The sequence below is a fragment of the Balaenoptera acutorostrata genome, chromosome 13 (genome assembly GCF_949987535.1).
Source record: "Balaenoptera acutorostrata chromosome 13, mBalAcu1.1, whole genome shotgun sequence".
Classification (NCBI taxonomy): domain Eukaryota; kingdom Metazoa; phylum Chordata; class Mammalia; order Artiodactyla; family Balaenopteridae; genus Balaenoptera; species Balaenoptera acutorostrata.
This window is the reverse complement of record NC_080076.1, coordinates 14,133,455-14,156,441: the sequence shown is the minus strand read 5'-3', so window position 1 is coordinate 14,156,441 and position 22,987 is coordinate 14,133,455. Positions and strand designations below refer to the sequence as shown.

Genomic DNA, 22,987 nt, shown 5'->3' with positions numbered 1-22,987 from the left:
CACCCATTTATGATAAAAAACCCTCCAGAAAGTAGGCACAGAGAGAACTTACCTCAACATAATAAAGGCCATATATGACAAACCCACAGCCAACATCGTCCTCAATGGTGAAAAACTGAAACCATTTCCTCTAAGATCAGGAACGAGACAAGGTTGTCCACTCTCACCACTATTATTCAACATAGTTTTGTAAGTTTTAGCCACAGCAATCAGAGAAGAAAAAGAAGTAAAACGAATCAAATCAGAAAAGAAGTAAAGCTGTCACTGTTTGCAGAGGACATGATACTATACATCGAGAATCCTAATGATGCTACCAGAAAACTACTAGAACTAATCAATGAATTTGGTAAAGTAGCAGGATACAAAATTAATGCACAGAAATCTCTTGCATTCCTGTACACTAATGATGAAAAATCTGAAAGTGAAATTAAGAAAACACTCCCATTTACCACTGCAACAAAAAGAATAAAATATCTAGGAATAAACCTACCTAAGGAGACAAAAGACCTGTATGCAGAAAACTATAAGACACTGATGAAAGAAATTAAAGATGATACAAATAGATGGAGAGATATACCATGTTCTTGGATGGGAAGAATCAACACTGTGAAAATGACTCTACTACCCAAAGCAATCTACAGATTCAATGCAATCCCTATCAAACTACCAGTGGCATTTTTCACAGAACTAGAACAAAAAATTTCACAATCTGTATGGAAACACAGAAGACCCCGAATAGCCAAAGCAATCTTAAGAAAGAAAAACAGAGCTGGAGGAATCAGGCTCCCTGACTTCAAACTATACTATAAAGCTACAGTAATCAAGACAGTATGGTACTGGCACAAAAACAGAAATATAGATTAATGGAACAGGATAGAAAGCCCAGAGATAAAGCCATGCACCTATGGTCACCTTACCTTTGATAAAGGAGGCAAGAATATACAGTGGAGAAAAGAGAGCCTCTTCAATAAGTGGTGCTGGGAAAACTGGACAGCTACATGTAAAAGAGTGAAATTAGAACACTCCCTAACACCATACACAAAAATAAACTCAAAATAGATTAAAGACCTAAATGTAAGGCCAGACACTATTAAACTCTTACAGGAAAACATAGGCAGAACACTCCATGACATAAATCACAGCAAGATCCTTTTTGACCCACCTCCTAGAGAAATGGAAATAAAAACACAAATAAACAAATGGGACCTAATGAAACTTTGACGCTTTTGCACAGCAAAGGAAATCATAAACAAGACAAAAAGACAACCCTCAGAATGGGAGAAAATATTTGCAAATGAAGCAACTGACAAAGGATTAATCTCCAAAATTTACAAGCAGCTCATGCAGCTCAATAACAAAAAAACAAACAACCCAATCCAAAAATGGGCAGAAGACCTAAGTAGACATTTCTCCAAAGAAGATATATAGATTGCCAACAAACACATGAAAGAATGCTCAACATCATTAATCATTAGAGAAATGCAAATCAAAACTACAATGAGATTATCATCTCACACCAGTCAGAATGGCCATCATTAAAAAATCTACAAACAATAAATGCTGGAGAGGGTGTGGAGAAAAGGGAACCCTCTTGCACTGTTGGTGGGAATGTAAATTGATACAGCCACTATGGAGAACGGTATGGAGGTTCCTTAAAAAACTAAACATAGAACTACCATACGACCCAGCAATCCCACTACTGGGCACATACCCTGAGAAAACCATAATTCAAAAAGAGTCATGTACCACAATGTTCATTGCAGCTCTACTTACAATAGCCAGGACATGGAATCAACCTAAGTGTCCATGGACAGATGAATGGATAAAGAAGATGTGGCACATATATACAATGGAATATTACTCAGCCATAAAAAGAAACGAAATTGAGTTATTTATAGTGAGGTGGATGGACCTAGAGGCTGTCATACAGAATGAAGTAAGTCAGAAAGAGAAAAACAAATACCATATGCTAACACATACATATGGAATCCAAAAAAAAAAAGTCATGAAGAACCTAGGGGCAAGACGGGAATAAAGACACAGACCTACTAGAGAATGGACTTGAGGACACAGGGAGGGGGAAGAGTAAGCTGGGACAAAGCGAGAGAGTGGTAATGTATATATGGACATATATACACTACCAAATGTAAAATAGATAGCTAGTGGAAAGCAGTTGCATTGCACAGGGAGATCAGCTCGCTGCTTTGTGACCAGGTAGAAGGGTGGGATAGGGTGGGTGGGAAAGAGGGAGATGCAAGAGGGAAGAGATACGGGGATATATGTATATGTATAACTGACTCACTTTGTTATAAAGCAGAAACTAACACACCATTGTAAAGCAATTATACTCCAATAAAGATGTTAAAAAAAATGCTATCAAAATATTGCAGACCTAAAAAAGGAAGAAAAATAAAGGAATGTATCTTGCCATTCTTAAAGCACCTAACAATTTGCTAAACTAAATAAAAAAAGGGAAAAAAAGCTTGTGCGGAAATAAATTACTTAAGCTAATTTATGTTCTCAAGTGCAGTCTTAAAAAAAAATGAGAAGAAACATTTTTAAAGAGAAATACTTGTTACATTACATTAAATACATATTTTATATGAAATATTACATTATATATGCAGTATTTTGGTAAAGAAACCATGGTCAGTCGAATTTATATTTTTCTAAATGGACTCTTTATAAATCTAGGGACATACCAAAGGTTCAGAATGTGTCTGGAATTCATCAAAATGTTCTATACAAACCTCACTGTTGCATTATGACATTAAAGACTCTTATAAACGTGTTCCCCATGTAATTTTTTTAGTTTTCCATAAGTTGAGAACGAGTGCAAAATAAGTCTTAGTATCACATATTTTAAACATAAAGAAGTTTTGTGAGAAATAAAAAGTCCAGAATAAAAGGTACAATATTTTAACATCCATGTAAAAAAGACAAAACAAATAACAACAACAAAATAAGGGGGGCTGGCAAGGGAGTAATCAAAGGAGTAACGTATACAAATTAAAATGAATAAAGGGGAGCTGCACGTGCCAATGCTGGTAAATCTTGAAAATCGTACTGAAGGGAAAAAAAGAGAATTGTAAAAAAAAAAAAAATTGGTAGATTTTAAAAATAGGGATTCAATTATATTACACCACTTTATTTCTTAAGAAAAAAAGAGGATCTAAAGAAATATGGTAAAATGTTAACATTTTTTAAATCTGGATTGTAGGTACAAGGATTTTTGTTATAGTCTTTATTCTTTTCAGTGTGTTTGAATAATTTCATAATTAAAATAAAAAATATGTTAGCCAAAGGGATATATACATACACATACATAGGTACACATGATATATATAGACAGATACATAAGAAATTGCAGCTATGCCTCCAGGAACAAAGACTGTAAAGACTGGAACACACCAGGCACGGGAACTTTCATCATCTGTGTGATTTTTATTGTGAAGATGTATTACTTTTTCATTCACATTTTACTAACCAGATTTTTAAAATAATTAAAACATTAAAATTTAACCATAGTTTCTGGCTATGATGGAGAAGCTTTGGCATACCAATGCTCCCACCAGGAACAACCAGAAAGCCTGATAAAACAAAATTAAAAATAAATTTGAAGGTACTGGAGAGCTAGCAGACCCCTGATGGTCTTGAGACCATCAAGAATTGAAGGGTTTGGACCCTAGAGAGAAATCACACAGAAAATTGTAACCCTTAGGGCATCCCTACACAAGGAAAAAGGCTGAGAATTTGGGCAGATGGCTGCTACCAGGATGTAGAGAATCCAACAAAGCCTTTGGCAATCTTATCAGACTATAGAGATAAAAATTAAGGTTTGCAGCATCCCATGAAGCCGGGACTTGAGGACCCAAAAGAGAATAAAAATAAGAGAAAAATATACAATTTTCATTCTGGATTTTTTTAAAAAAGACATGAAAAGAAGGTTATCTGGAATTACTTAAACTAATTTAATACAGATTCTGAACTGAAGTCTTAAGAAAAATGAGAGAAGGAATTTTTATAAGCAAGAATTTATATATGGAGAACTCAGATAAAGAAACAGAGGCCAAGTGCTGGTAAGAGGGAAGGTGAACTTTACACTCAGCTGAATTCTTCAGCTGTGTAAGACAAGAGGATAAGAAGCTGGGGAGACAGCACCTGAAAAGTAGGACAGTAATCTCAAGATATATGAGAGAGAAAATCTGGTGTTCAGTAGCCACCGGAGAGGAAGGGCGTTAGCTAACACAACAAGCTTCAGCTGAGATTCCTGGGCGGCTCCACTCTAAGAGCAGAGACAAACCAGCGGGAAGAAGAGACAAAGAAACAAACTGCAACACAGCTTTGAGTCAGCTACTGCTCTGTGCCTGTCAGACGTTAAGGTAAGACCTCTCCAGAGAATGAGATAATCCAGAGCTTCTAAAACTTTTAATGTACAATGATAAGGGTTCATTTAAAAACTACCGGACAACAACAGGACCAACTGACAAAGGACAACAGTAACAAACTCACGAACAATATGGTTATTGGTGTTATCAAGTACAGACTTTAAAATAATTGTGGTTAATACATTCAATAATGGAGAAAAAGACAGAAAATTGCACCACATAACTGGAATCTACTTTTTAAATAAATTGAAATAAAATCCTAGAATTGAAAAAAAAGTGATAACTGATAGCCACAAACTAGACAAAGCAGAAGAGAGATTTGGTATATCAGAAGATAGGTCAATAGAAAATATCTTGCCTCAACCTTGAAGAGCAGAAAGAAAATACAGAAAAGACCATTTAAAAAACCAACCATACACATCATTGTGAACAGGAACATATATATATATATATTTCTCCTGTATATATATATACACACACACATATATATATACACACACAATTGGAATCACAGAGAGGGAGAAGAGAGAGAATTTGGCAGAAATAATATTTATGATAATAGCAACACAACATTTCTACGTAGTAATTTGTATGAAAATTTCTCCTCTATTGACTAAATCTTTTATATTGAAAACATCAAATTTTAAAAGAATCTGTTATCAACATGTTAAGCTTAACTAAAAAGCAAAAGAGAAATAAATATTAATTGTGCACATTTCTTTGCTGTGATTGCTATTGTTTCATCTTTTTTCCACAGTTATTTGAACACTGTAGAAGAAACTAAACCATGTTTTATAATTATCAAGACTTTCAGCATGAACTAGTGTTTGGAGGGTGAAATCTCCTTAAAATGCTACCCATAGAAGTATTATATATTCTTTACTCAGATTTTTATTACAAAAGTATTTCATTTGCATTTACAAATGATATTTTAGAGGTACCTAATGATATCTACTCCATTCCTTTTTAGAATATCTATTTAAAGGAAAAACTATATCAAGATGACAAAGACAGAAAAAGCAGAATAAAAAAGTATTTATAGAATAATTTGCACTCCTTTAGACTGACCAATGATGTAGAATCTTATCTTTCATGTCATAATAAAGTAAATGAATATTTTCCAATGTAGGTATGTGATGTATAAAAGTTACTTTTTAAAAAACTATTTATTTATTTATTTATTTATTTATTTTTGGCTGCATTGGGTTTTTGTTGATGCACACAGGTTTTCTCTAGTTGTGGCGAGCAGGGGCTACTCTTCGTTACGGTGCGCGGGCTTCTCATTGTGGTAGCTTCTCTTGCTGCAGAGCATGGGCTCTAGGTGCACGGGCTTCCATAGTTGTGGCTCGCGGGCTCTGGAGTGCAGGCTCAGTAGTTGTGGCTCATGGGCTTAGTTGTTCCGTGGCATGTAGGATCTTCCAGAACCAGGGCTCGAATCTGTGTCCCCTGCATTGGCAGGAGGATTCTTAACTACTGTGCTACCAGGGAAGTCCCCAAAGTTACTTTTTTAAAAGAAGAATTTCGGGTTTGAGGCAGAAAATTACACTTTTAGTAAATAATTAGTAAATCAGATGGATGAAGTGGTAGAAAGATTCACATTAAAACAAATATTTAAAATTTGGTCCAAGGGAGGAATTTTAATCCATATCAGACTAAAAGAAATAAATATATTAAAAAGAATAAAAGTTATCTTTTGCCATTTTAGTAGAAAATATTAATATATTCTGTTAAAATTTATTTCAGTTCCCTGAATTTAAATAGTGATTTTTAAATAAAATATAACATGTTTTGGCTTCTGTTGGCAAGGTACAATATCTCCTTCCCATTTTCATTTTTTTCTAAAATATCTCTTAAGAGTCTTCTCTTGTTCTTTTCTCATTTCATGGAATTGTTTTCTTTTAATGTTTTTCTTATCTTACTTTAGCCTCTATACACACTTTCCAAATAGAAAGTGTTTTTTCCTCCTTTTTAAGGTACTTTCACACGTAGCCAAACTATACTTTTTCTAGTCATGTAGCTCCACCTGCTGGTCATTCCTGGGCATAGACTCGGAGTCCATTAGACCCAATTTTAGTTTTGAGGGTTTTTTGAGCAGTTCTATTTGTCATAATGAATATTTCATGATTTTTATTCTTTCTTAGAGGTCTTTAAAATATCAAAGGTAAAATTTACTTATTTTTTAAATAATAGGATAAAATAGGATATGCAATTACCATATGGATCCATTGGACCCTTTTACAAGTCTAAGATATGTTACAGGATCTTAGCAATCTTGTTCTTCCTATATCTTGACACATTTGCTATTTCATCACCCTAAGAACTATCACATTATTCACAAATTATTCATGCTAGAAAAGACTAAATAAGACAATGGAAGAATGGTAGAGAGATATTATTAAACCTAAATCTAGTGATGCTGGTGAAATTAATCACATAAGTAAAATCTCAAGACTGAATTTTCAGCTGTCAGTATCCTAGATAAGTTTTCTTACATTTAAGAACTGATGAGTGAACAATATATTTCTAACAAGAAAAAGGAAATATGGTACTTATTCAAGAAGGAAGGACTTCATTGAACAATTATTTGTAACAAGAACCTGAGCTGTTTTACAAAAAGGATGGGTGACCACAGCATTCTTTCATCTTTTATGATGTTTATGTTCCAATAATTACTTGATATAGTTTCTAAGTGGACAATGCTAACATTAGGTGTATATATAAAGGTGACTGGAAGGAAAGAGATGGTGTAGAAATGAAAAAAAACTCATTGGATTAGAGAAAAATAAAGAGCCCATTGTACTCAGATGATAAATGATGATAACTGTTTTTCCTGGTATACTGAACATATGTAACAGGGAAAACAGGATACTACTCATAATAGAAATAAAATATCCAGGAATAAAATAATGAGAAATGTATACTGGATGGGAAAAGATAAAATTTTACTTAGGGACATAACAGAAGATATAAATAAATAAAGTTCAATAGTGTAAAAACGTCAATTCTCTCCAAATTGCTTCCTAAATATAGTGTAATAACCAAAGAATTTTTCATATAATTCAAGTTGATGATTCTAAAATTTATATGGAAGAATAAATTTCTTTTTTATCTGTGCCCATAACTTTTATGATTTTGATTCATGCCAATGATTAGAATACCGCTTGTTTTGTTTTTTGTGTTTTTTTTTTTGCCGCACTGTGTGGCTTACAGGATCTTAGTTCCCCAACCAGGGATTGAGCCCAGGCCCACATCAGTGAACGTGCCAAGTCCTAACCACTGGACCACCAGGGAACTTCCTATTTTTTGCTTCTTTTTAAATTATGTTTTATCAAAGCAATATATACATATAATTTTTTAAAATCAAAAACAGTACAGAGAGGCAAAATGACAACCAATGTGTCCCTGCCCCACCCTTCTCAGCTCTCAGTTCCCCAACCCAGAAATAAAAACTTTTACATGTGTCTGATTTTAGTTATTCTGGTAGTTACCCTCATTTTTCTTAATAATATGTTTTTATTACTATTTCTTTTTTAAAAAGTTTATTTATTTGTTTTTATTTTTGACTGTATTGGGTCTTTGTTGCTGTGAGCGGGCTTTCTCTAGTTGTGGTGAGTGGGAGCTACTCTTCGTTGCAGTGCGTGAGCTTCTCATTGCAGTGGCTTCTCTTGTTGCAGAGCACAGGCTCTAGGCATGAGGGCTTCAGTAGTTGTGGCTCACGGACTCTAGAGTGCTGGCTCAGTAGTTGTGGCACACGGGCTTAGTTGCTCCGCGGCATGTGGGATCTTCCTGGGCCAGGGCTTGAACCCATGTCCCCTGCATTGGCGGACGGATTCTTAACCACTGCACCACTAGGGAAGCCCCTATTACTATTTCTTGACTTGATAACCTGAGACCCTTGCTGTTGACTCCCCGCCGACTCTGTTCCTGCTGTCTCCTCCCACCTCAATATGGTTATATTACTATTTTTACCTCCTGGTGGCTACATTGGTCACTTTAATAATCTAATACCCAAACCTCTATCTTATTCTCTCAACTATAGCTGGAATCATCTCTACATTCTATTTTATGAGGACAATAGCACCACTATTATTCCATTTATATTTCTGCCTTCCAACCTGTAGCCTTGTACATTGCCGAAGTTGGTAACATTTGCATTCTATTCTGTAATCATTATGAAGTCTTCCTTGCTTTGTCTAAGGTTTGACTCTAAAAGCTGAAAACCAATATTTACATTATTTATGATTACTTAAATGCTGTTCACTCAGTAGCAAAGTTTTATACTGTAATTAAATTTTCTCATCTATTTCTTTGAAGCTTTGATCCACATGCCAATCTTCAAATCTTTCTTACAGTCCCAACAATTGTTCAAAATCATGTCACATCTTAGGTTGCTTCAGAAGCCTGCTTTTATTGTACAATTTAAAATGTTTCCTTTTCCCTTAAGTTTCCAGTGTATGGGGGGTGAAGAAACGACACCTTCCAGTGTTTCCTCCAGCTTCTCATTCAGTGCATATGTTACTTAAAATTCATTTCACTTCATCTGAGGTCTACTTGCTGTTCTAATTTGGAGGATTTGCCTCCCATTTGGACCATTCTTGTACAATTTATCATTCTGTAAGTTTTTAGTTGCATTTTGCATTTTTTTAAAAAAATGCATCCTATTTTTTTTCTCATTTTGTAAAGTTTGTGCTGCTTTTTTATTTATGGATACAACAGTTTCTCAGATATTTCTGAGGATTTTAATATTTTTAAGCCTTTTTCTATTCCTTCAGTTATCTATTTCCTCACGAGTCAATTCTTTGTTTTATCCAAGGCTTTTCTGGTCATACTGCAGGCTTTCAACAAATGATGATTTTCAGCCAGACAAGTTTGCAGGCAGGGTGGGTGAGCCAGTGGGTGAGAATCAACCATTCTGTTGGGCCCCCTGGTGACACAAAGCTAGCAGTGGCTCCGCAGGCAGGTGTTGAACATGAAAGCAGGGGAAGTTCATGGTCAGCTCCCGGGCCAAGTGGAGGAAGGTGGGCAATGTGCACTTGAACCCCTTCCAGAAGAGCATTTCCCTGATCAGTCTTTCTCAAGTAGCTAACCTAAAGTAACTCTCAGTTACTTTCAATGTCCTGTGTATTTTCTTCATATCAAAAATTGATAATATATTTCTTGTTCATTTATTTGTTTATTTTGTTACTGACTATACCTCTACATTACAAATAAACAGATGCATATGATATCTAAATGATATAATATAGGGCAAATTCTAATTGATAAAGACTTGGCTTATAGTCTTTATAAGTATATGTGATAATCCTACAATTAGGGACACTCCTCAAAAATAATTCTACCTTTGACATATGTAATATAATTAATTTCATATGGTCATAACTTGCAAAATCCTAATTTTGCTTTGTTTTTGCTCTCCTATACACATACACACACACACACACACACATACACACAAAGGCAGGCTGCCATAGAGAATGATGTGATTACATGATTCAGAGGGCAATAGTTTCTAGTTTATGAATACTAGTCTAGTGCTATATAAGTTATGAAAAAATAACTACAATGAAGTCATTCAATCACATCCTTACCACCCATATTTCAAACAGTTTTTATTTATTTTGGTCAAGAGCAAAATCCTTCCTAATTAAATGTGAGTCCCTACTAATTGCAAACGAAGTCCAAGGAGGCTGAGTAAACCCGCCCGAGTCGGTGGTGCAGAGCCACATTTATGACTCAAATCTCCCCATTCTCAATTTAAGGAAAGCACATCTTTCTGGATGTGGGACAAAATCTGCTACCCACCAAAATCTACTCTCCTCTTTGCCCAAGTAGTTGTCAGTGTTTCCCAGAATTGTCTCATTGGCCTTTTCTTGTCACTTTTTATATTCTCCCCAGAGCCTCCTACATGTTTAACAGTTTCCACCACCATCTTTATGCTGTTGGCTCCAAAATCTTAATAACCAATTCTTATCTCTATCTTGAGATCCAAGTCCTTATTTTTAACTAATTAACTGGTATCTTCAAATGTAAGTTGAACTCAGTAAATTCATCCTTACCTTTCATACTAGCTCTTCTTTCTTTCTATAAGCCATATGGCACAAGCATCTTCCCAATCAACCAAGCCAAGAGCCCCACACCTTCCCAGTCAAGCCCTGTTGAATTTATCTCCTTAATGTTTCCCGTATCTCTCTGTGCCCCTATATCTCCTCTACCAGCCATTCAAAGGTATATAGCATCTGGTTCATTATTTATAAAACAATAGAAGAGGCTTTCATTTAGAAGACTGCACTAACATACCCAAAAAAGACAGTGTTTCTAAGTACCTAATCTACCCTGTCAAGCTTTCAAACTCAGTGAAAAATTATTTCCTACAAGTTAATAAAAAATATAAGAGACTTACTTAAATGGTGTAAACAGAAATGGTAAAGTAGCTTCTTTTTTCTGAGTCATTTTCACCTGCGAACCAAGTATGAAAATACTTTATATTATAAATGAGAAAAAAAAATTAATTTCATTTTGAAATATAAACATCCATTGAAATGGTTCTTCAGGGACAGAAATAAATGGAATTTTGTGTTGCTATATTATTTCATAAATATCTAAAGAAAATGTTAATATTATTGTACCATTACAATAAGCTGAGAATTAAGCATATCAAGCCTGCAAAATAACATATTGTAATGTAATTAAACTATACTTCTTTAATTCTTAGGAAACAAAATAAGCCACGCTGCATTAACACATTCTGTTATTAAGAATAACAGAAAGGGACTTCCCTGGTGGCACAGTAGTTGAGAGTCTACCTGCCAGTACACGAGACGCGGGTTCAATCCCTGGTCCAGGAGGATCCCACATGCTGTGGAGCAACTAAGCTCGTGCACCACAACTACTGAGCCTGCGCTCTGGAGCCCGTGAGCCACAACTACTGAAGCCCGTGTACCCTAGAGCCTACGCGCCACAACTGCTGAGCCCACGCACCGCAACTACTGAAGCCCGCGTGTTCTAGGGCCGGCATGCCACAACTACTGAGCCCACATGCTGCAACTACTAAAGCCCATGCACCTAGAGCCCATGCTCCACAGCAGAGAAGCCCGTGCACTGCAATGAAGAGTAGCCCCTGCTCGCCGCAACTAGAGAAAGCCTGCACACAGCAATGGAGACCCAACGCAGCCAAAAACAAAAAAGAATAACAGAAAGTTTCAGTTAAATGATCACTTGTTTAAGCTCTTAATGCATATAATAATATACATGGAATGACAAGAAATGTTGCAATCTCTAATCCTACTTCTACAAGGCAAATTCCATTGATAAAGACTTGGTTTGTAGTCTTTATGAGCATATGTGGTACTCTAACAATTAGGGACACTCCTCAAAGGTAATTCTACACCCTCAAGCTGATTCATGGAACCTGCACCTCAGATATGTGAAACTTTAGGACACTAGTTAAACACACAAAATTTAAAGATAATAAATTATAGAAAATCATTTCTTAAAATGCAAAATCAAATATTTTCACTTAATATATGTAATTTTTAAATTGTAATAGCATCCATTTTTGTGTGTGGTCTTGTTTTACCTTGAACTGTTCAAGAATCTGTACTGCATTTGTAAACATGCTCTCTGCTTTGAAGAGATCAGTGCTGTTAAGTATATCCACAGGAAGGGTTCCCTGTAAATAATAGACATTGATTTAATATTAGAACTAACAAAGCTCAAAATATTCTTATAAAACAAAACAGACTTACAAAGGAAGCAATAGAGATGACATATGGACAAATTATTGGAATAATTAAACAAAAAATCTTTTTAAAAACCATAACTAAAAAATGTTCTATTATTTTTTCTTACAAAGTAGTTATAATAAAGTAAATAAAGCAAAAGAGATGAATTAAGTTCAATAAAACCTAACATTTATTGAAAGATTACTATGTGGCAGGCAGTGAACTAAAGGTGCTCTGCACACACAAAAAATTACTATGGTGGGCCACAGCCAGCTCACTTAAGAAGGAAAAAAAGATATAATAAGAAAAATAGGACTATACTACTATGCATAGTAATGGTAAGGATTGTTTTGTGAAACTTTGGTTTCAGTGACAGACATACACACACACTTATGACTATAGGGGTCATATCAGAGTTCTGAGGTAGATGACATTATTTTTTTTAAGTTTGATTTGAAGGGCTAGGAAGAATGGCTGATGGGAATGGATTTTGTTTGCTTTTAGCTTTTCAGCATCCAGTTCCCATTCTTAACAGCATTACCATTCTAAGTTGAGATATCAGGTAGAGCATAGTAGGTCTCTAATGAGGCCCCCCCAGCCTTCCCTCACTGAAGGGTAGACAAATAACTGAGGCCAGACCACTCAAATGGTAAGCACTGGAATTGGACACTTGAGAGTCAAGGAACAGAGAGTACAACAGGTGTAATGCTACTCTCCCCTAGTGCCGGTGACCTTGCAGACTGGCCCTGCCATGGGACCATGGTGAGCTTCTTTCTCCTGAGTCTCTGGAGCACTCTTGGTTCCTGTTCATTTCCCAGTCTGGCTTTTGAGGACCCCTTTGATTTAGCAAACCAGCAATATCTTTTTAATAAATTTCCTTTAAATGGATTCAGTTTCTGCTGCTTACAATAAAAAATACTTATATATTTTCATCATGTAACTAAAATACAAAGATATAAATCTATTTACATTTTAGAAAATACAAATTTTTTAAGAAAAGCTATTAGGCTTGTGCTCCATGTTGTATTTCATACATAATTATGAGGTGTTAACATCTTTAGAAAGAAATATAAAGGAAAAAATTTTTAAATGTAATCAAAGATAATTCAGAAACACAAAAAAAGTAAATTTTACTGTACAATAATTTTTTTTAATTCTGAGAGTTGATAAGAAAATTGTATTCTTTACCACTGAATTAAGAGGGAAGGGAACTCCAATAAGAGCAGCCATCAGTGGTGCAACATCAGCCTACAAACAGAAGAAGTTCAAATCTAAGAAGTCGACAGAGATCAACAAGGAAAGTAAATAATCTAATCAATATCACTGTAGTTTGAAAAATAACCATGATATTCATTATAATCCATTACCTTCAAACATTTATTTAATACATAGTAGGTACTGATCTCTAAAAAATGTCATTTGCTAGAGGTACGTGAACTTATGAAAACTTAAATTTGACGAGAAACCACTAGGAGCCCCAAATGTAAAACACATAAAACAAAAAGTTACTTATTCTAGATGCTAAAAACTTGACCACTTTATGCAACAGTTTTTGAGTATTACGAGAAAGATGCTTTAAATAGAAAATAAATAGCAAAAATAGACTTTAACTAAAGAAATATATATATATAAATTAAAGACAGTATGTATCAGAAGGAGGTTGGTTTGCCAGCCAGTGAAGTCCAGAAAAGATACAAACCAGATAAGAGGCTCTTTGGACAAAAGACCTCAAATATCGTTCTGGAGAGCTCCCTTCAAGTCCAGTTCCCCAGAAGAGTTGTTCGTGCTTTCTGTCCCCATGGCCTCACCTCCTCATCACTCCCCAGGCCACTCTAACTTGTTTTGACTCTTTATCATCCTGTAGACCGCTCTTCCTATAGAGCTAATAACCTCCATTTTTCTACAACTAATTGATTGCTTTTATTTTAGTCCATACAATTTTTCAGGGAGTAAAATACTTGGCTGTCAGAATGCCCAGTTTCAAACACTTGCTTGTGATCTCTGAGACCTTGGGCAGGTTATTTAACCTCTCCAATGCTTCAGTTTCCTTATCAGTTAAAAAAGAAATAAAAGTTTCTCCCTTACAGAGTTATGGCAGGATCAAATGAGACTAAATTTATAAAGTACCTGGCGCACAATAGTCCTGCACTAACCAGTGGCTACAAATGCTGTGTGATGATTATAATTACGTGACCTCTTGGCAGTGCTGTGTGGACCACCCCCTCCTGGGCCTCTGTAACATCGCTCCACTGAGTGTCTCCAATCTCATTGTGGCTTCTTTCCAGATACCTTCTCTAGCCCCCATTTAAAATTGGAGTTTGGTCCCAGGCTCTCAGTCTTACTTTTAACCATCTAGACTCTCTTTACCATCTTATAGAACTCTGAAAACCCCATTGGCCACCTAATCGCTTCCTCTCCTTCCCCCAGAATCCACCATTGGCCTCCTCTGATCTAGTCTCCATGCTGCAGCCAGAGGAATCCTTTCACAGAAAATCAGATCATGTCACTCCCCAGGCTTTGAGCACTTCAAAGGCTTCCTCAAGCTTTAGGATTAACTCCATAGGGCCTATGAGGCCCTGTGTGGTCCAGTGTCTACCTTATTCTGCTTCACATCAAACCACGGTCTGTTGCTCTGTACACCCGCTTTCTTCAAGATCCTTTAAAATGCCACGTACCCTCTACCAGAGCTCTGGGCACATGCTGCTCCTTTGCCTGAAAAGCTCCCTTCCTCCTGCCTTGGCCTGGCAACTGCTTCTCATTCTTCAATCTCAGATCAAGCCTCAATTTCTGAGGAAGCCTTTGCCGACCACACAGCCTATGAGATATATCTGCTTTGTACTCTGATAGCTTCACAGGCCTCTTTTGTTGTACTTATCACGGCTATAATTTTATGTTTATTTGTATGATAAATACAAATAAAATTTATCTTATTCCTAAACTATAAGCTTCCTAGGGTAGGGAGTGTGTCAGCTTTTATTCACCATTATATCCCTTACACAAAGTTTAATGTTAATGTGTTAATGTTTCAATATTTTAATGTTAATGTTAATGTTTGCACGATGTTTAAACATACTGCAGACACACAACAGTGTTGGCAGAAGGAATGAATAAAGAATTCTCATCTAATGTAGATCTGAAGCAGTATTCAGAGAGCAGTAGCTGAATCTATATTGTTTTTGATTATGATCCAGTCTATATAAAAAACATGTTCTTGTTTTATGGACTTCAAGTTATTCCCATCCCTTTGACAGTGATTTTTATTGCAAATTAATAGACTGCTATCTGATTCTATACATTGTCACTTGGATAATAAGCATCCATCCTGAGTGAAGAGACCATTCTTAATATGCTGAGAAAGAACAGGCTTCTATAACCGTGAGCCTGAAAATAAGACCCTAGACCTTGGTTTATCCACCACAGTAAGGAATGTCAGCTTGTGAGGTGACCTGGAAAAGTAAGGTATTCCCGCCATTTTGGAGGCCACATACCAGCGATGCCATGCCTTCCACAAATAGTAAAGATGGCTGTCTACACAGCATATCTTCAACAAGAAAAATCTGTGCTTCATATTTACAGATAATGTTACTGGTCTAACTTGATTAGGTTGGCCACTCATTTTCCTATAATGTAAGGTTTCTAGCTGAGTAATCTATATACTCTTGTCACTTTTTCTCCATTGCATTTGTAAAAACTCTGGGTAGAATTAAAGATAAAATGGGTATTAATAAAAAAGAAATGGTAACTGACACACTAACAGGAGAGAAACCTATAATGGGGTTTTATTAGATCTGTGCTTAAAGCAACTAAGCAAGGCAACCATGACAAGAAATCACAGAAATGTAACAGGCATGTAAATTTTAATTTGCATAATAATTCTTTAATTAGCCAGTGTTATTTGGAGGGAGGGCATCTTCTCCTTTCACTTTTATTTGCGGCTGCTTTTTTTTATTTTGCCAAAAGGAAGATTACTTGGGGTTAAGATATTCTCATTTAACAGGATTTCCCTTGGTAACTGAAATGTTTTAGAAAAATTTTTATCATCTTTTATCATTATTAATATACTTTTTTTCCAGATTTTTTTGGTCTAAACTTCTTATAGATGAAATTAAATCTGAACATGATTAAATTTAATGAATACCTGATTGACATCTTGTCTCTTCCAGTTCTCCAATTTCCATTCTGAAAGATAAAAATAAACACCAGAGCTGATGTTAAGAATTCTTGGGGCTTCCCTGGTGGCGCAGTGGTTGGGAGTCCGCCTGCCAATGCGGGGGACACGGGTTCGAGCCCTGGTCTGGGAGGATCCCACATGCCGCGGAGCAGCTGGGCCCGTGAGCCACAACTGCTGAGCCTGCGCGTCTGGAGCCTGCGCGTCTGGAGCCTGTGCTCCCCAACAAGAGAGGCCGCGACGGTGAGAGGCCCGCGCACCGCGATGAGGAGTGGCCCCCCCTTGCCGCAACTGGAGAAAGCCCTCGCGCAGAAACTAAGATCCAACACAGCCAAAAATAAAAATAATAAATAAATAATAAATAAGAAAATTTAAAAAAAAAAAGAATAAAAAAATAAATCATTTTATTATTATAAGTGGTCAGTAGAAAAAGAAAGCATTGGTAAAGTTCATTTTAAGCCAAGTATGAACAAAAAGCATGCTTAAGAAGGAAGAGCTGTAAATTTTTTAAACTAGAATTTTAAAAGAATAACTGAAAAGTAAATATTTGATATTTTCTGTGATAGTTTATTAATTTGGAAATAATTTGGAGATAATGGTTTCAAAACATCCAAAGGCTAAGGAAGGAAAGATGGAAGTAAAAGGCACAATGATAACAACTGTCAGCATGACTGCAACTAATGACAGTCCTGCTCCAGGGAGTTATTAAGGCAACCGATAGCCCGTTAGTCAATCTGAGCTTTTCTTTTTCCTGTAATGAGAGTTGCTTGCAAAATATTTGAAATTTTTTAGCTCTGATGCTCCCACCGTCACTAATCCCAAATGTGAAAGTAGTATAGTGAGTTACTATGAAAACTGCCTCACTCCCCTATCTTTCTACATATAAATTCAGAAATTTCAATAAACAGTAATCAAAACAAATGATTATGAGGCCATGTCTTGATTTTAAGACTTTGTTTTTGACTTTAAGATATATTACCCAAAGGGTTCTAAGGCATTTTTATGATGAAATTTCCTTTAATAAGCTAATAAAGTTTAAAAATATGATCCTAATTCTACCAGTCAGCTACTAAAAATTCAGACTAATCACCTGATGAGGAAAAACACAAACATTCCCTTTCTCTGTAACTTATGATACCAAATATCCATATAAGAAAAAATACATTCTTGCAGTAATGATTCTTGAAGTCATATAATTCTAAAACGTTAAGTCACTGAGAAATCAACTGCCAAAAGAAAGTTCTGTCTCCTAAGTATTCAATACAAACATACTATTTAACCTAGCTTCTATTTAGATTCAATCTAATCCATTTAACACAGAGCATAAGAATATAAAATGGTGCAGCTGCTTTGGAAAACAGTTTGGCAGTTTGCAAAAAATAAAACATAGAGGAACACATGACCCGTTAATTCCACTCCTAGGTACCTGCCCAAGAGAAATAAAAACACATATGCACTCAAAAACTTTTACACAAATGTTCATTGCATCATTATCCTAACAGCCCAAATGTGGAAATGACCTAAATGTCCATAAGATGACAATGAAATACGGCATAGACACACAATGGAGAGAGAAGTAAGGAGTGACTGCTAATGGGAAGGGATTTGGGGAGGAGGGGTGGCAATGAAATGTTTTGTAATTAGACAGTAGAGGCGACTGCATAATCTTGTGAATATACTAAAAAAATTTAATCATACACTTTTAAAACATGAATTTGATGGTAAGAGAATTACATCTCAATAAAAAATAAACAAACAAAAAAAAAAGAAAGTGTGTAGGAAAATTTTATTATACAAACCAAAAAGTCTTCTATGGTAGAAATACCTAATACAGCTGGGAGTCCACATCCCTGGAGAAGGTTTTAAAAGGAACATTTCTAGGCCTTACCCAGACTCATGGAATCAAAATACCTACAGACAAGGTCTGGAAATCTGTAACTTTTTTTTTTTAATCTGTATTCTTAACAAGTGCTTTGAATGAGTCTGACACAACTAATCCAGAGAAAGGCATTTGAGAGGAATTTATTTTGTCCAATTAGTAAAAGCTTTGAAATGCTAAAATACCCTTACCTTACAAAATAACCAGAGCTCCAAGAAAAAGGAATTCCTTTCGTCATGGATTGAGACGCAAGGGAGGCTTGGGCAACAGAGAGGGCCTTCAAAAGTACTAGAGACAGGGCAAAATCTGTCTGGTTTTGAAATATCAATTGTGACATATGTGTGATTTATCTAATTGATAGTCTTTGCAGGTAAGATCTAAGCCAAGGGTTTAATCTAAGTCTTGGAATAAGGTTTGTGAAAAAAAAAATATTAAAACTTATACTTGAACTTTTACAAGGCAAATAACTAACAATTATATTTCAAGCTGAATATTATAAACCAAATAATATGAACTATACAAAAGTAATACATAGAAATAGTAATGACACAAATATCAAAATGAAAGCTATAACTTGAAAAGTAATTTTTTTAAGTTAAACTTTGGTTTTATTTTAAAATGTCACATTTATAAAAACAATAAAGATAAATGTTCATACCTTGCAAATATGTATCATCAAATTTCTGAGCTAACACTTTTTGAGGATACTTGATTCCAGCTCCCCAAGTGACAAAAGGAGTACAAGTCTCTGAAGGATGACCAGCTCCATGGGAACCTACAAATGAGACACAAAGAGTAATAAGACAAGTATCAATATATAAGAATTAACTTACACCTAAATATTTTTTAATACTTAGTTTTAAAGAGTTGATCTCTATATAGCTAATTCTAGCCACCATACTCCCAAATGTTTGCATGTCTATGTAACAATTCGTTTTTAAATATTCCCAAAGCAAGTCAGAGCATCAACAACAAACAGGCAAAAACAAAAAGCAGAACATCCGTTGAGTGACTGGTTGAAAGAAGAATAAGAATAATAATAAGACTTGGAGGAGATGCCACCAGAGTAGCACCAAAGGCAGAAAGAACAGGGAAAGCTCCTTTGGGGAGTAACCACCCAAGTTTGAGGCCAGGTCTGCTCTGAAGAGGATAGCAAAGTCTCTATATGCTTTTCTTCCAGGCCACTCTGGCTGGTATAGCCAAAAGCCCTTTATAAAGTGGAACCGGCTCACAAGAATTCTACATTGTGATTTGGTGACCCAAACCTCAGCTTTGCCTTATTTTGTTCTCTGTGCACACACTGTGTTTGCCTTGGGAATCTCACAGGGGGGCTAGGCTCATCTAGTAGTACCCTCAGTAATACCACCTTAAACTCACCCCCTCTGCCATCACATACAGTTAATTCTAGGTGGATAAATAATCAGTATTTTTTGTTTTCTTCACCACACTTTTCTCTAATTTCTCATGTTAAATGAGAGTATATTCCTTTCATAGTTAAAAGAAAGATTATATAAGTCTTTTATACACTAACATTTTATGCATGCTATTATGTGCTAGACAGTTTGCATATACTAAGATATCTAATCCTCTTCAACATTACAAGATATTTGCAAGCCACATTTACCACTACTTTAATCGTAAAGTATATATCACTTAGAAACAGACTAACCCCAGTCTGTCATTCCATGGTCAGCAGTAAAGATAAATGCTGTTTTCCCATCACTTCCGTAAAAATCTTTAAGTGTAGACACAATTTCTTTCAATCCCTCATCAACTATTTTAATATTGTTCAAATATTCCCTGTTTAAAAAGAGAAGAGAAAATTAAATTATATTAATTACATTAATTTGGGAAAATCAAATTTATTCAACATGAACTTATAAAGTCAGTACCTTGAAGTACTTTTAGATCTCATCTTTAATATTTTTTTAAATCAGAGCTCTTTAGAGTGTTAAAAGTAATTTTCTTCTCCTCTTAAAGAAGTAAAAAAATCTGGAATCATTTTCAAAAATGATTTTTAAAAAGATATTGATTAGCAAATAGATTTTAAGGAATACTTTTTAAGTCTCAAATGCAACAATGATGACTTTTAAGTTCATGCCTCTCATAATGTAAACTATATTGCTCTTTCCACATTAGTAATAGGTAAGCATCACTGTTTCAACTATAGAATATTTCCATCCCTTAGAGTGTTTGTGATATAAAACACTATAATATAATATGTTTTGAACAAACTATATTTAAGCTTTCCATACAGTTGAACAAGGATGGTTTGGTATAAGTTCTATCACATAAGACAATGCATTGTGTTAAAGAAGGGAAGCATGAGGTATTCATTACTGGCAGCTAACCAATAGGCTTTACAGTTAGTTAGACTAATCTAAATCAAATTCAAAATGAAGAATAAAAGTATAACATGAATTCTTCCTTTCTTATGGCCTGCAAAAGTGAGAAAAATAGTCGCTCTTTTAATATAAGGAGTACTACTGAAACATCATATACAAAACTTTATACTATTATCTGCTACATACAGCACTGATTAAATGGAACATAAGGAACAGCTAATTACGTCTTTTTGTGATATAAATATTAACACCATAAAAATGCTTTTTATTTCAAAATTTACTAAAATACTTCTAAAATATAAGTTTTTTCTCTCTGACCTGATAAATGAAGAATATGCAATACACATACAGGATATATTTTACTTATATTAATGTGCAGTGTGGTCACAGCATATGTGATTTTAGCCACTATATCATACTACATCTCATATAAATGAGAACTTATTCTACTTTAGAGTTATTTAAAATATAAGTTCTGTTGTGATCATTACAAAGAAAACATTATAATAATATTTTAAAAATTCAAACAGGTGTTTCCCTCAAAACCATGAAATTAAACACAGCATTTAAATTACCTTGACGATGGTCGGTGAGCATGTCCATTTGTATCTATTCCTAGTAAATGTAAGAAAAAAACTATTTTGTCTTCATTTAGTTTAGAAAACAAAGATTGGTTGTTTCTGGCAGCATGAAAGAATTCCTATATGTAACAAATCAGTTAAAAAATTTTAGTTCATTTATTTTATTTAAAAAGTAATTCCAATGAAAACATTTAATTAAATTTATACATAACTATAAAATTAAATTATCCTATTTTGTTTAAATTTGTCCTCAGGACCTACCAACACAAAGTACTTATACTAAAACCATGCTCTGAGGGTAGAAGAGAAACTTAGGAGACTGGGTCTTAATGACGTTGTGGAACCACTATGGCAATCTTGGACTGCATCAATCTTGGGCTGCCTACTTCTGGCATTATCTTTTATTGAGACAGAACTTCTAAGCAATATTTTTTTTTTCTATTACAGAGTTGAATTTATTCTAAATTAATCATGTATCTATGTACCAGACAATTCCCTGATAGGAATTTAGATTTAACAATGTGAAAAAGACAGTATCTCTGCCACAAGATGTATATAGGATTGAAATTGTTTGGGTTTTTTTGTTTGTTGTTTTGTTTTGTTTTTAAATCCCCTCCTTTTTGCATAAACAGTACAGAAATGCTTGTTAGATCCAATGGCTTATAATATAGGCAGTTGTAAGCTTAAATGAAAGCAGAGTTCCTTTTAATCCTCTGGGATGTATTGGAACAGTTAGTCCTCACACATCTTTTTTTTTTCCATTCTTTTTTAGATTCTTTTCCCATAGGATTGAAATTGTTGCCAATGTATCAAAAATTACAGCATAGCATAATAAAGTACTAAGATAGAGGTATTAAGGGAATATAGAAGAGGGTTCTCTAAGGCAAACTGGAAGTGGGATAAAGCAAATGGAAGTCATGGAAGACCTAATAGAGGAGATGGCTATAGATATTTTACCACAATTTTTAAAAAAGTGAGTAGAAATTGGCATATATTTGTAAACCGTTTGACTAGAATTAAGCATGAGTCTCTGGCCAGGGCACAAAGTCCAGGTTGGACCCCTGACTCCCTCTCTAGCCTGATCTCAGACTGTGCTCTAGTAAGTGTTGCTGCCATGCTAACCTCCCCTTTTTTCAGTTCCCCAAATCCATTATGCTGGCTCTCCTTTCAGGGCTCAAGTATACATAACGCTGTTGGCCTGAAATACTCTTCTCTATATGCAATCCAGATCCATCCATTTTTTTTGTCTCCTATACTTCTCCAGAGACTGTCTCAAAACTCTAAGGAAAGTCTTCCTCTAACTGTTTAGTTCAGATCAGAATTTTCTAAAGATATATTCTTAGTCCCTGCATTTTTCCTTCACAGCACTTATCATTGTTGATGATTTCATATTTTTGTTATTACTTGATTAATGTACATGTCTCTATCATATTTTATGAAGTTGTAGGCAAACTTTTTTTCTGGTCACTATCATATCACCAACTAGCAGCGTTGAAGTAAAGTAAAAAAGGCATAAAATCAGGCCAGTCATTATCTGCCTATCCACAAGGAATCAAATCCATGATTTTGGAACATTTTTGGCTATGTTCATGAAATTAGAAGCCAAAGGCCTTTAAGCAGATACTAATATAAGTCAATTATATTAAGAAGTGATAGCAAAATAAATTGCTTATTTTTTTTTGAAGAGATTTTATTTAACTTGAAGGTTCTCCCTTTTGACAAAAGCATATGTTAAATGAAAAAAGAAAGCTTCAAGGAAAAATATTCTGATAAAAGAAATAGGGTTTATCAAAGAACACATTGAGCACTTAATTCCTGATAAGTAAATACAAAGAAAAATGCAGACACATACTGACTGCTTACAAACAAACAATAAAAATGACTACATTATGGAGAATTCCGCAA

At 34.9% G+C, this 22,987-nt stretch overlaps 1 protein-coding gene across 2 annotated transcripts in view; it reads right to left on the bottom strand.

Annotated features, from left to right (window-relative positions):
- The window catches only part of PIGN (phosphatidylinositol glycan anchor biosynthesis class N), a 111,942-nt gene that overhangs the window by 72,395 nt on the left and 16,560 nt on the right, over nucleotides 1–22,987 (bottom strand). For both annotated transcript variants that reach the window (XM_057526991.1, XM_007192001.2), the window contains exons 7-13: nucleotides 21,077–21,201; nucleotides 19,826–19,956; nucleotides 18,815–18,931; nucleotides 16,248–16,288; nucleotides 13,298–13,357; nucleotides 11,965–12,057; nucleotides 10,789–10,844 (exon numbers count right to left, since the gene is read on the bottom strand). In XM_057526991.1, the coding sequence (XP_057382974.1) occupies nucleotides 10,789–10,844; nucleotides 11,965–12,057; nucleotides 13,298–13,357; nucleotides 16,248–16,288; nucleotides 18,815–18,931; nucleotides 19,826–19,956; nucleotides 21,077–21,201 (623 nt within the window). The remainder of the gene's footprint in view (nucleotides 1–10,788; nucleotides 10,845–11,964; nucleotides 12,058–13,297; nucleotides 13,358–16,247; nucleotides 16,289–18,814; nucleotides 18,932–19,825; nucleotides 19,957–21,076; nucleotides 21,202–22,987) is intronic.